The sequence below is a fragment of the Musa acuminata genome, chromosome BXJ2-5, assembly GCF_036884655.1.
Source record: "Musa acuminata AAA Group cultivar baxijiao chromosome BXJ2-5, Cavendish_Baxijiao_AAA, whole genome shotgun sequence".
Classification (NCBI taxonomy): Eukaryota; Viridiplantae; Streptophyta; class Magnoliopsida; order Zingiberales; family Musaceae; genus Musa; species Musa acuminata.
In genome coordinates this window covers 37,990,610-38,002,460 of record NC_088342.1, presented here as the reverse complement: position 1 = coordinate 38,002,460, position 11,851 = coordinate 37,990,610, and the positions used below count along the sequence as shown (strand labels likewise).

The window sequence follows — 11,851 nt, the reverse complement described above, 5'->3', positions numbered from 1 at the left end:
GTACTTTTATTAGTCAAGTCTGTATACCTTTTAATAAGTAAGCGAAGTTACGATCTAATAAACTTAGTATGAATTGCATATGCTCTAACCATTCTAAATAATTTAAACTAAAGAGTACATAAACATTGGAAGCATGAGAGTGTATGGAAGAAAGTATCACTGTAAAACATAAAATAACATTAATATTTATAATTTTAAAGATATGATAAACTATTGATATAATTCATATTTCATCTTTGGGTAAAATATTGATATCTCTAGTATTTCCTCAAAATTATCTATAGATAATTGATACCATCATTGTGAAATAGTACTACTACCTTTGAGTATATAACCTTGAACTGCATTCAAAATTATTTTGTCATATCCCATCACATAATTATTCAAAGTAGATTATCATTTGAGATTATCTGGATCTCCTAATTATATGTGTTAATGTGAATATTATTTTCTTAATATCATTTAAGACTAATTTTTTAATATAATTTTATAAATTATTTGTTTAGATCACTTTGGCGACTATAAAAATAATATAGTAATATAAAATAGCAATGCCCTATAAGTGAAAGAATATTTATTATGATTTATATCTCATAAGTCTATTATCTTATGCCATTTTGGTAGTTACCACTCAGATAAAATTTAAGGGTATAAGTTACAAATAATATTTATATATATTATTTAATATAATTTATGTCAAAGCAGTTCAATAATAATATAATAATAATTATGATAATTATTGAATACTAATCTATATAATCAAAAACTCAATGATAATTGTAATCATGATAAAATATAAAATATATATTTATATAAAAATATATATATAATTTCATAATCTTTAATGATATATATGTGAATAACTAAACAAATGCCCATAAATAATAATTAGAGATTAATTATCATATACAAAAATATATCATATGAGAGAAGTATAAAATAAGACATAATTTATATTTTTATTTTGTACAAAATTTTAAATTAGACCAATCAATTTTATTTAATTTGGCAAGCCTAGAATTAGGCTAAATATTAGTCCAATTAAGTAAGTCATAAATAAAAAATGATTAAAATCAAAATTAACCAAAAATTTGATTTTTTTCCTAAATTTAATGATTGATCGAAACTAAATACAATCAAGTAGTCAAAATATAGTCATGATCAGATTCAATGATAATATTTAATTACAAATAAATCATATTGGTCAACTTTATGATCGAGGATATAAATTAAAAATTCTTAATTTTCTAGGGATAAAACTATAATTTTATTAATAAGATATAAGCAAAATTATAGAATTTCTAAATGGTAGAATTATTAGAAGGATGTCAAATGGAATTAATAAGATTTATAAGGGTAAAACTATAATTTTTAAAATCAGAACCCTAATTCCTTTACTGCATGAGGCATGCAACCGCTACTTGTATGGCCAATGCTTGCATGGTTGCTGTGATGCATGACCATTACTTGCATGGTCACTAAGGTATGCGATCATCGCCTATACGACCAACGTGATACATAGTTGTCGCCTGCTGCCACAGTGCACATGTATCACTTAGTGCAACCGGCCACGACCAATAGATGTCATTGCAACTGCAACGACATTGTTGCAACCACCGTAGCGAGTGCACACAGTAGTGCTATTGCAGTCGCTGTAATTGCCATCGGCAATGGTGCTGTGCAACCACCGTGATTGTCATTCGCAATATTGCTACTATAAGCATCGTATGCAGTTACACTATGCAACCAATATAGTCACTACAAGGTTGGCGATTATCGAAGATTGTGGCCCTAAATAATACTATCGTCGACAGCAAGCTATCGACGGTGGTCCATTGATCTAATACAAGAAACCTTGTGTCGTCCGCAAGTATTGATAGGACAAATCAAATAGAAAGATATATCGATAATATATGTGGATCATTCGAGCATCGTAAATTAAAAACCAATAGATATAAGGTATTTGATTTTAAGAAACTTGATTCTAATACCAATTGTAAGCATAAAAAATCATAATATGTTATAATTATGTAGAAAAACTTTAATGCTAGGATTAAAATCAAATAATAATAAATCAGATTTACAATATGTACTTTTCGATGTCATCCAAAAAAACTTTTATCTAATATGTAAGGGTACTATTCTCAAATTTGAATCTACAATGATGTTAATATGCAAGGAGAACTAGATTTACATTTTTCTCTTTTCCTATCCTTCATAAGACTACTATAATTGATGGATTAAGGATAAGAAGAGGTAAGAGAAGAATCATAATATCTGGATGACTAACTCATGTAATCTCTTAATTATGATAACTAAAGAGAGATAAAAATAGATTTATAATATCTAAATAATATGATTTATCCATGATTTTACATATTATATTTTTAGTCCTTAAGATGTTATATTTATTTATAGATGAATGCAGATGATCTAAGATAATTAGAAGAGTTCTTCCCACCAAAGTCATCTCATAAAGAATATCATAATTAATTTTTTTATTAACTAATCATTATCATTAGAATCTAATTAAATATATAATATATTTTATCTAATTAGATATGATCATAAAATATAATAATTTTATTGAGAATAAATAAAATAAATGCTATCAGGAAAAAATAAAAGAATTTTTTGGGGAATTTGTAAAAAGAATATTATAAACAAACATGGAAGAGGTGTCGATCCCCTTCCCCTAAATTCTCCTCTTCCCTTCCCTCCTCGCCCCTCCCCCACCCTATCGAGCTCCCTCCTCGCCGGACCCGGGTCCGGTTCCGGTTCCGGTTCCGATTCCGGGTCCGCTTCGAAATCCAGATCCCTTCGTGTTGGCTTCTGCGACTCGATAAATGGTGCATCTAGGGCTTCTCGCTTCGCCGATCCCGTGGGTTTAATCCTGATCGATGTGATGTAGGGCTTCGGAATGTGGCTCTAGTTCTTGATTGCTCATTGCTCTCTGTGCTCGGTTTGCGGTTTCCACTTAAATTCCCTATTCTTCTCTTGATGATCTGTCACGTATCTGTAACTTGCGACATTCTCGCCAACCGGTGATGCTATCGTTGCTGGAATCTTATTACGGGCGTCGGAAACGTAGCTGATCGTTGTCTGTTCGAAATGGTCATCCTGCCTTCTTCTTTTCCGAGCAGAGATGGATCCTTCCCTTTCCAGATTTCTTTATGGTATGATCTATCTAGGCATCGAATCAGTTGTTTGGCATATCAATACATATTTAGTTTGATTGATCATTGCTAGAGAAGAATCGTTAAGGGCTGTTTTCTTTGAATTCATTGTTTGATTGCATGATCCACGAGTCAATTAAGTCGTGGTTTCCTAGAACCAGCAGAGCGATCGTGGTAATCCAGGTTAGGACAAAATATTCTTAGTCAAACTCATCAGCATTTAAACAGAGCAAGTATGCGACTGATCTGATCACCAATTTATCTGCAGTTTAGCTGATGTATCTGATCTCCCGAGCATTAATTTTGTGACCGAAAGAAGAGATATTGGAATATGATATCAAATTGAACAAGTGATTCCTGTCTTCAGTGCTTTGTAATCAAGTATGTTTGTTCTGAAACACTATATCTTGTTGTTAATTGCATGCTTGTCGGATTTGTGGATAATATCTTCTGGGAAAACAATTGCAATTTTTCTTTCGTCTGTCATTTTCCTTTCCAACCATAAAGTCGTGATTACATGATCATACACTGCGTGTTCACTTTGATGCTAGAGATAGCCCTGAGTTGATGGAGGGTTTAGGGCCTTTTAGAGGATCCTGATGAACTCTACTATCAGAACGTTAATTTTATAGATTGTGTACTGTGGAGTTTGATATAGGACGGTTCTTCATTGAATGTGTTTGTCAGCTGGGCTAAGCATTCATTTAAACACCAAAGATGTGAGGTTACAGTGTTGGTGACCTCAAAATGGACCAGATACCATATAAGACTAGCTAGCCTAAGCAAACTATGACCTTAGATTAGATTGACAGGAGCAACGTACATTTCTATGTAATTATATTTATATAAGTGAGGCAGATCGGCGTCGGCCCTCCGGGTTATCACGGTCAGCAGCTGTTAAAGAGGTATGTTTTACCTGTTCGGGAGCCTCCCATCAAAGGTACTGAGCTTGTATTCTTTCTCTGTTCTCTTCCCACCACAGCTTAGCGCGCACCTCCCCGAACCGTTCTCGGCTGAGGCAATCGGCTCTCGTCATCAGCGACTCTTGCATGGCACATGAGGAGGAGGAAGGGGAAAAAAGAAAAAGAGATCAGAGAATGTCTCACCTGAATCGGACACGGCGAAGCTCTCGGGTGCCATCTGGCAGCTCACGGATGGTGATGCGCACGCCGGGTTCGTCTTGCTCCACCCACTCAGTCACGTCGAGATCGCTGGCATTGCTGATGGAGACGGAGGCTCTGGAGGAGGTGGTGGTTCTCGACGCGTCCATGGAGGAGCATTCTCCCTTCACACCCGCTGCGGGAGCAGTGGCGAAGGCCGCAGGATAGAAGTACTGTGGGAGGAGGAGATGTTGGGAAGGATCTGGGACAGGCGGGCAGTAGGCCCCTCTCCCAGAGGTGGACGGTGGCCCGTACGTGCTTTTGCTGAGTCGCTCTTTGCCGGTTGGGGGCAGGTTGACAGGGCTACTTTGGCTATCCCTGGTGTAGAATGGCGGCGATGACTCCCTCTGCAGACACAAGTCAAACAAACTGTTGAGCGATTTTTGTGGCACGTGGTCATTACCGTGGTGGAACATGTACGGTTTTGCCATGGAGGAGGTTGCTGGCGATATCTGTCCGTGGTCTCTAGCCCTCCTATTCCTTTGTGTGCTTGAGGGCAATCCAGTGGGCTCATAGGGAAGCAATGAAACCCACACTCGCACCCACCTTTGGGATGGAGATTGAAGTTTACAGTGACTAACGTCCTGTACATGTAAAACTTCACATGGACGACAGGGCAAAAGAAGGATTTGTTCTTTCTTTTACGCACGAGGTTTGGGGTTTGGGCCATTGGCGAGGACGAACGGACTGCTAAAGCTGCCGGCTTCGAAAGCCTGGATGCATGTGCTTGAAAACCTCTCTCTCTCTCTCTCTGATCAATGGGTTGATTATGATGAGTGTTACTCTCTGTTTTGTTTGTTTGCTAAACAAGGATTTTGCAATCAATATACCACTAACCTCGCCGTCGTCGGATCTGGGCGGAGTTGGGAAAGCCTGACGGCTAAATCGCTGCACGTTGTACAGCTCCATGATTCTATCGTAGTTCTCCCCCCACCATCTCTGCGCCTGCCACTTGTTGAACATCTCCCGGCTGTGTCATCCCACCCGTTCCATCCATGAGTAAGAGAAGAGCTGAATGACGAGTTAAAATATCCTCTCAACGCGTACCTGAACCGGATGCGTTTAAGGTCGTTTCCAGCGCCGCCTGGGAGGGACACGAACGTGATGTGGACGCCCGGCTCCACCTGCGCCATCCACTCCTTGGGTTCGCCTTCCTCCACCACCACTGCGTCCTCCTCCACCTGCTGCTGAATCCACTTGCCCCCGTAACTGGAGCCCTCTTCCTCGTACTGTCCCACGTTGTCATTGCTATAACTTGAGAAATCCCATGCGGGTGTCGAGCTCGAGCTGGCTGCCGCCCGGATGAAGTCATACTGGCTGCCAGCGTCGGAGGCCACGTCTTTGTCAAGGTAGGAGCTGCGGTCGCGAAACTGGTGATGATGCAGGGTCTTGCTTTTTCCGAACGAAGAGCTACTACCACCTTTGCAATGTCGATGCGTGCCGGAGAACTTCAACACCATGTCCTTCAACTGTAAATGTTTGTTCTGTATAAAATTATCTAAAAGTCGCGACCCTTTCCTCCCATTGACAGAAATACTTGAATTAACGACCACAGATGCGCCAGCCCATCACAGGATGATATCGCGCATTGCACCCTAGGGTTGTGCAACTATAGGCGAGTCCCGTTTACATCAAGTTGCCGGTCTCGGAAGGATGAACACCACCTTCGCCCATCATAGATCGGCGAGGCCGACAAACTAGTGGCCGCTCACTATTATGCATTACGAGGAGACGTAATTAATTGACCATCCCTCTTCGGCGAGCAAAGCCTGGCATGGGGGACAAACCCACACGAAGCGATTGATCCCGGTCAACTAACATGGCTAGACGACTGCGTGTGCAGCTCATGTCCGTTCATTGACGACCCAAGGGGCCTACCTGTTAATGGGAGCAGCTCTTTGTACCAAAATCTTAGTAGTCCAATGCATATGCAGTACTAGTACTAGTACTCTCTCCAGTCACTACGATCTTATCTAATTAATTCGTACGTCACGCAAACACACCCGCATGTAAAAGATGATGGTTAGAATAAAGAAAGGGAAAACAGGTTTTAACAGACAAGCAGCCCAATCCTTCGGCTTTACAAGGGCAATATTGTGGCACTATCGCTCTTCCACTGTAGACTACAGCTGCTCACCATTAATTTGATTTCGAAGATGCGACAAAAGATGCCGGGTAATGTGAGTTGAGAAAGGAAAGGCAGGCGCCAAGCTGCTGCCTTGATCATAAGGTAATTACCATAGGTAAGGTTCCAAAGAGACTAATGCGGTCTAAGAGTCAAAACCAGAAGAATTCAGTCACTCGCTCACTCTGGGAAATAACCAAGACCACCAGTCTGTCCCTGCTCTCACTTTATTCCTTCCCTTGCTGGTGCACACAACCCAATCGTCGTCCTTATTACATCCAATGGATCTCTTTCTATCAGAGCACTCCTTTTTAAGAAGACCCGAGACCATATCTTCCCCCTACTTTGAAGACCAAAAACAACATAGAGAAAGCGAAATTACATCTAATCCCACATCTCTTACCTCCTCTCTTTTTGGGGACCCATGAGGACGAGTCACCTTGTGATGATGTCCCAAACCTTTATAACGCTTTGCTGGCAAGCAGCAAGCTATTATTCCAGTGCTCTATTCTCACCAACTAATGTGCCATTTTGTTTGCCCTGTTTCTACTTTTGCTGAGAACTTGCGTGAGTCGTCTAGGGTCGAGGTCTTGTTCTGTTGGTGGGTGGGTGGGTGGGAACAGGGTTGTGGACGATGTGGTAGTGGTAGAACCGGACACATATAGGTCTGGCGTTCTCGTTCTTTGGCTGCTACCCTCTCCCATGCAGCGCCACGCTTGCCCACCTAAATGGTCTCGTCCATCCAAGTACCACATTATTACTACAGCAGCAACTACTTGCGTGTGCTGCACGGAGTACGTAGAGAGAGAGAGAGAGAGAGAGAGAGAGAGAGAGAGAGAGAGAGAGAGAGAGAGAGAGAGAACCTGAGAAGTGAGGCTTCTGACGGGGTCTTTGGAGCTTGGATTGGTGGGCGCACGCGCGGCGGTGTCGTCCCCGCCATCTTCCGGGTCGTGCTTGGAACAGGCGATACAGGCCAACATCTTGGAGTCCGCCCTGCTTCTCACCACCACCAGAAACCGCTGCAAGGGCAAGAAAAAGAAATGGTCAAATCTCTCATATGGCAGTACGCCTCAGCAAAGGAAAGAGCTTGGCCGTGCCCGACAAAAGCAAGCATTCTGCAGTTGTGTTGTTTTCACAAGATTCGGCAATCCTGCCATCATGACTTTCTTTCTTTCTTTTAGCGAGCACGGGGAGAGGACAAACACTGTGTCGTTCACTACATAAATTGTCGCCTCTGACTCTGAAAGGATCAAACACATCCCGCTTTAATCGTACTGCTGAAAATTAATTGGAGGAAAGCAGGGCCGGAAGAGTAAAGGAAGGAGCGTTCCATAAATAGGTGGACAGGAGACATATTAGCGTGCGCTTCGATACTCCATAGGTTGACGGAAAGACAGATAGAAGCGAAGATTTCCAATGAGAGGAGCAGAGGCCATGCCATTGTCTCGTCTCTCTCCTCTCAGTGTTCTCCTCGCCCTTTTTCCATGCAAGCCCATAGTAGACCCCACATTTTTCTCCCCAGGCATACAAGAACATAGGGAAGGAACCAGAAGGAAGATCCAAGATTCCTTCTCTGGTAGAAAAAGACATCTAAACCCAAAATCATAACAAAACTTTATAAAACAGGGCAAAAATAGTGACCTTACATATTAGATTACTGCACAGATCGTGGAAGTTTTACTCTTCTTTCGAAGAATCTTCCTCCAGTTCTTTGATCAGATCTTTTGAGTATTTGTGACAGATCAGATTCGACTACTGTATCTTCATTGCTACAGGAGTTACCTCTGTTGAAATTCTTGAGGTACTCAGATGAGCACCTAAGAAACGAAACAGGATTTACAGAGGAGAAAACGAAACAAAAACAAAGAAGGAAAATGGATCAAAAGAACAAACACCATGTCGAAACCACATGCGAGGCCACCCGATCAACCATTTCATTAACAAATAGCAAAAAAGTTTGAACTCCGATTCGTTTTGGCGAAAGTGAAAACCAAATACCAGAGCAACACGAGAATGATCGATCGAGAAGAGATAACGTCCGAACTTCTCTTACCTTCCTCCGATCGCTGATTTCTTCAACTCCGCGTCCTCAATTACCGCTGCCGCCGCACCGATAAATCACAACACCTCTTTGCTAGCTCTGCTTCCTTCACTCTTCCGAGATCGCATCGAAGAAGACGTCAGCGGCTCGCGGGCGAGAAGCAAAATGGCAGTGAGCTTGCGGCGAAGAGGGAGAGAGTTCCCATAATTTTAAATCTTTAGCTTCACCGTTTTGTTTGTTCTACTTCTACCTTTACCCCAGCAAAAGTAGTTTCGAATAGCCAAAGCGGAAGAAAAGCCTCCGCTTCGTCCCACTTCAGTTTTCCCGTTCGGGAATGCCAAGTGTAATTGAAATGGGCGAAGAAGCCCGCTCCCTAGGCTCTACTATATATAGCATACTAGAATAGAATAACGTTGAATAAGTCCAGTTTTCTAGAACAGAAGCTCTTCTTCTTGACGTTGACGGCCGCTATCTGCCCCGTCACCGTACTTACTACGAATGCTAACTAAATACAATATTCTTTTTTTTATTTTTTGTAAAAAAATTAAAACAAAAAGGAGTGTGAATAGGGCTCGCCTTGAGAAATCAGAGTCGTTCATCGCCTGTGGCACCCCTGTAATCGAGTGGTCTTGTCACCCTCCCCCTTCGATTGGTCCCATCCATCAGACGGGGCTGATCTGCGGTGTGCCTCCTACTGAACTAACTGATGGATGGGTTCTATAACCGTACAATACGGGCGCGTCGGCCAGAGGATGACGGGGAACTGTCACCCCAACCCTTACTAGCCGCTGATAGGTCCTAATGGAACGGCCCACTAACATAAGCACGCGCACGGGCCGAGTGACATCACCGGATCTGGACCGTCAGATGAAGCAACCTTTGATTAAAAAGTACAAATTAATGATCCAGAGGCAGCACCGAGAGGAGCGCGCCCAGGTGGACGGCCGGGATTGATCACGATACCGTACGGGCGCCCAGTGCCACAAGGAAAAGCATTTGGAGATTTGACGGGCTGGTCTTTTGATCCCGAGTTGTCCAATCGGTGCGTGTCCACTACAACTCCGTCTGTTAACCAGTTTGTAACTTATTTGACTACTGCTCTAATCTGTTTTCTTTTTCTTTTTTTCCTCTCTTCTTTTGGGTTGCGGTTGACAAACGACAAAAGGGATTTTACTTTTTGCTTGTGTTTTTCGTTTTTTTTTTTCGCTTCCACAAATGAAGGTGATACATCACATGTGATGCAAAACATTAGAAAAATACTACCGTAAACTGATGTGTTGTCGCGCTCGCATGATCCGCATAACACCAACAGAGGTGTCAACAATTTTGAAGTGATATCGAATTCAGTCCAGCCAACCCAGAGCCCTTACATTGATTCTCTCTCTCTCTCTCTCTCTCTCTCTCTCTCTCTCTCTCTCTCTCGGTAAATTCTTTAAAAATATAAATTTTTTAAATTCTTATAAAATATTTTTTATTTTTAAAAATAATTTATCTTTTGTTTCCACCCAATTCTTTTTCACTTTTGCCTCCACATGCATCCCTACCATCCTTGGTCACATAGTCCAGTGCTCTAAGTACCTGTGGATCCTTTCTTCTTTTGTTGGTGGTCTTTTATTTGTCTCTAATTATGTTTGTCTTTTCATCTTTGCTTCGTTGCTTTTCTGCTTCATTGATTATTGATTTTGTCTTGTACTATTATATTTATTTTTTTTTCTTTTATTTTTACTATCGTCGTTGTTCTCACCCACGACTCGTCTATCAATTTAGACAATAAAGATGACGAGGAAGATGAGAGACCCGAATGCCCTCACCTTCACTCATGCCCTCCTTCACTAAAGTGATGACGTTGACAGTGAAGTAGCCATAGAGATTGGATTAGTTAAGCAAAGATAAAGACGATCGATGAGGGATAAAAAAGTATCTTTCAATAAAAAAAAAAATCACTATCGGAAGATTTTAAAAAATGGACGTATTTTATGTTAATTCAGGAATTTGTATATATATATATATTAAATGCTTGATATGTACCTGTTTTTGACTCGCGTCCTGATATTGGGACGGTTCATTGTGACATTTAAGGACGTCAGGCTCCAGCACGGAGCGCAGCCTTAAACTGCAGGGCTACCGGCAGCTACAGGTCATTAAGCGGGCAGCACCAACGGAGGTGCGGGCCGTCGCCGGTGTTGGATGTTGTTTTGCATCTCTTTTTCTTTTCTTTATGCTGCAACAGCTGTTGTGGGTTAAATCGGCTTGGGATGGAGAGCTGGTGCAACTTTTACGCTACGCTACTAATAATTCCTTCGTTCCCTTCCGTTTGCATGTAATAATGAGAGTCCTACAGAAGTTATAAAAAGCGAGACAAATGGAAGTTTTCTTTATCTTTTCTTTTATTTATTTTTTCTGTTAACAACGCAAGGCCCAAAGGGAATTATTGCCATAGGAATGCGATCTCTCATCCGTTTTGAATGCCTTTGCGCACTTTGTTTTTGTTGCTCGTTTGCGTCCGGAGTCTCCGGCGCAGGTCCCTCCCACCCGAGAAAGGCATGATAGTACCAGACGTCGCTCTCTTTCCATGTTATTTTAGACAAGACAGGATGTTTGTGTTGAAAGTGAAGCACGACCTCAAAGTAGCAGGACCACTGTACATCTCTCGTGTTATTTGAGGCATGACGAGATGTCTTGAAAGCAAAGTGTGATTAGATAAGAGTAATTTTGATGGACTTGGACTTGGGTTCAGGCATAGTAATCGGAGCGTGTCAAAGAATATATCCTTCCGCCCACGGCACTAGCTAGCATGTGTACTTGGATGATTTCTTCTCCAGTTCGGACTTGTATAGATGGACCGGTTTCAGAACAGCATCCCAGTAAAGGTGTCCTCCACAGGAAAACCGTACTCACTCCTTAGACCAATTCCCCACTTTATTGGCTTGGATCAGGCCCTACAAGTGACAAACTTGGCTTGCTCAGTCAGGCAAGCTAATCTCGTTAACTTCTTTTCCGGGAATCGATGGCTTTAATTCTAGCGACTCATCGGTGCCGAAATGCGTGGCCAGTAGGCGGCCGTACCCCGTAGCCCTCCAACGCCTGACCACTCCAACTCCGCCTTGACCACTAGTGTTACCAGTCGGTCAAGGGAACCATGCACCGTCACGTCTACTATCAGGTACGTATCGGCCACAGAAGACCATATCATCGTCACCGTCACCGTCACCACCTTGCTCGGTGAGTGCACAAGCATGCTGCTGTACCTGTTGTCAGCGTGACAAAACCCCCACTTCGATTCTCGTCTATTTCCCTCTTTTCTCAGCAGAACTAAAATATGATATACATGTACAAAATATATATCGGG

The 11,851-nt window shown here is 41.9% G+C and overlaps 1 protein-coding gene and 1 long non-coding RNA gene across 3 annotated transcripts; one reads left to right on the top strand and one right to left on the bottom strand.

The window, feature by feature from the left end:
- The first annotated feature begins 2,706 nt into the window (after positions 1–2,706).
- LOC135612690 (uncharacterized) lies at positions 2,707–5,123 on the top strand. 2 transcript variants are annotated; one of them, XR_010487048.1, is made up of 3 exons: positions 2,707–3,359; positions 3,445–3,557; positions 4,159–5,123. It is a non-coding gene; the product is annotated as an uncharacterized LOC135612690 (long non-coding RNA). The 2 variants fall into 2 exon arrangements; XR_010487047.1 differs by having other exon boundaries at positions 3,445–5,123.
- LOC103985306 (protein BREVIS RADIX-like) lies at positions 3,840–8,843 on the bottom strand. Its single transcript, XM_009402960.3, has 6 exons — positions 8,515–8,843; positions 7,325–7,480; positions 5,384–5,805; positions 5,174–5,306; positions 4,283–4,683; positions 3,840–4,189 (listed from the first exon to the last, which is right to left on the bottom strand). The coding sequence occupies exons 2-6, from the start codon at positions 7,439–7,441 to the stop codon at positions 4,111–4,113; spliced, it is 1,152 nt and encodes a 383-aa protein (XP_009401235.2). The 5' UTR covers positions 7,442–7,480; positions 8,515–8,843; the 3' UTR covers positions 3,840–4,110.
- Positions 8,844–11,851: the final 3,008 nt, after the last annotated feature.

Coding starts and splice junctions, on each gene's coding strand:
- LOC103985306 (XM_009402960.3), bottom strand. CDS start 7,441: ATGTTGGCCTGTATCGCCTGTTCCAAGCACGACCCGGAAGATGGCGGG. Junction 5,806..7,324: donor TCAGAAGCCTCACTTCTCAG/GTTCTCTCTCTC, acceptor AAACATTTACAG/TTGAAGGACATGGTGTTGAA. Junction 4,684..5,173: donor CCAGATCCGACGACGGCGAG/GTTAGTGGTATA, acceptor TTGTGTCTGCAG/AGGGAGTCATCGCCGCCATT.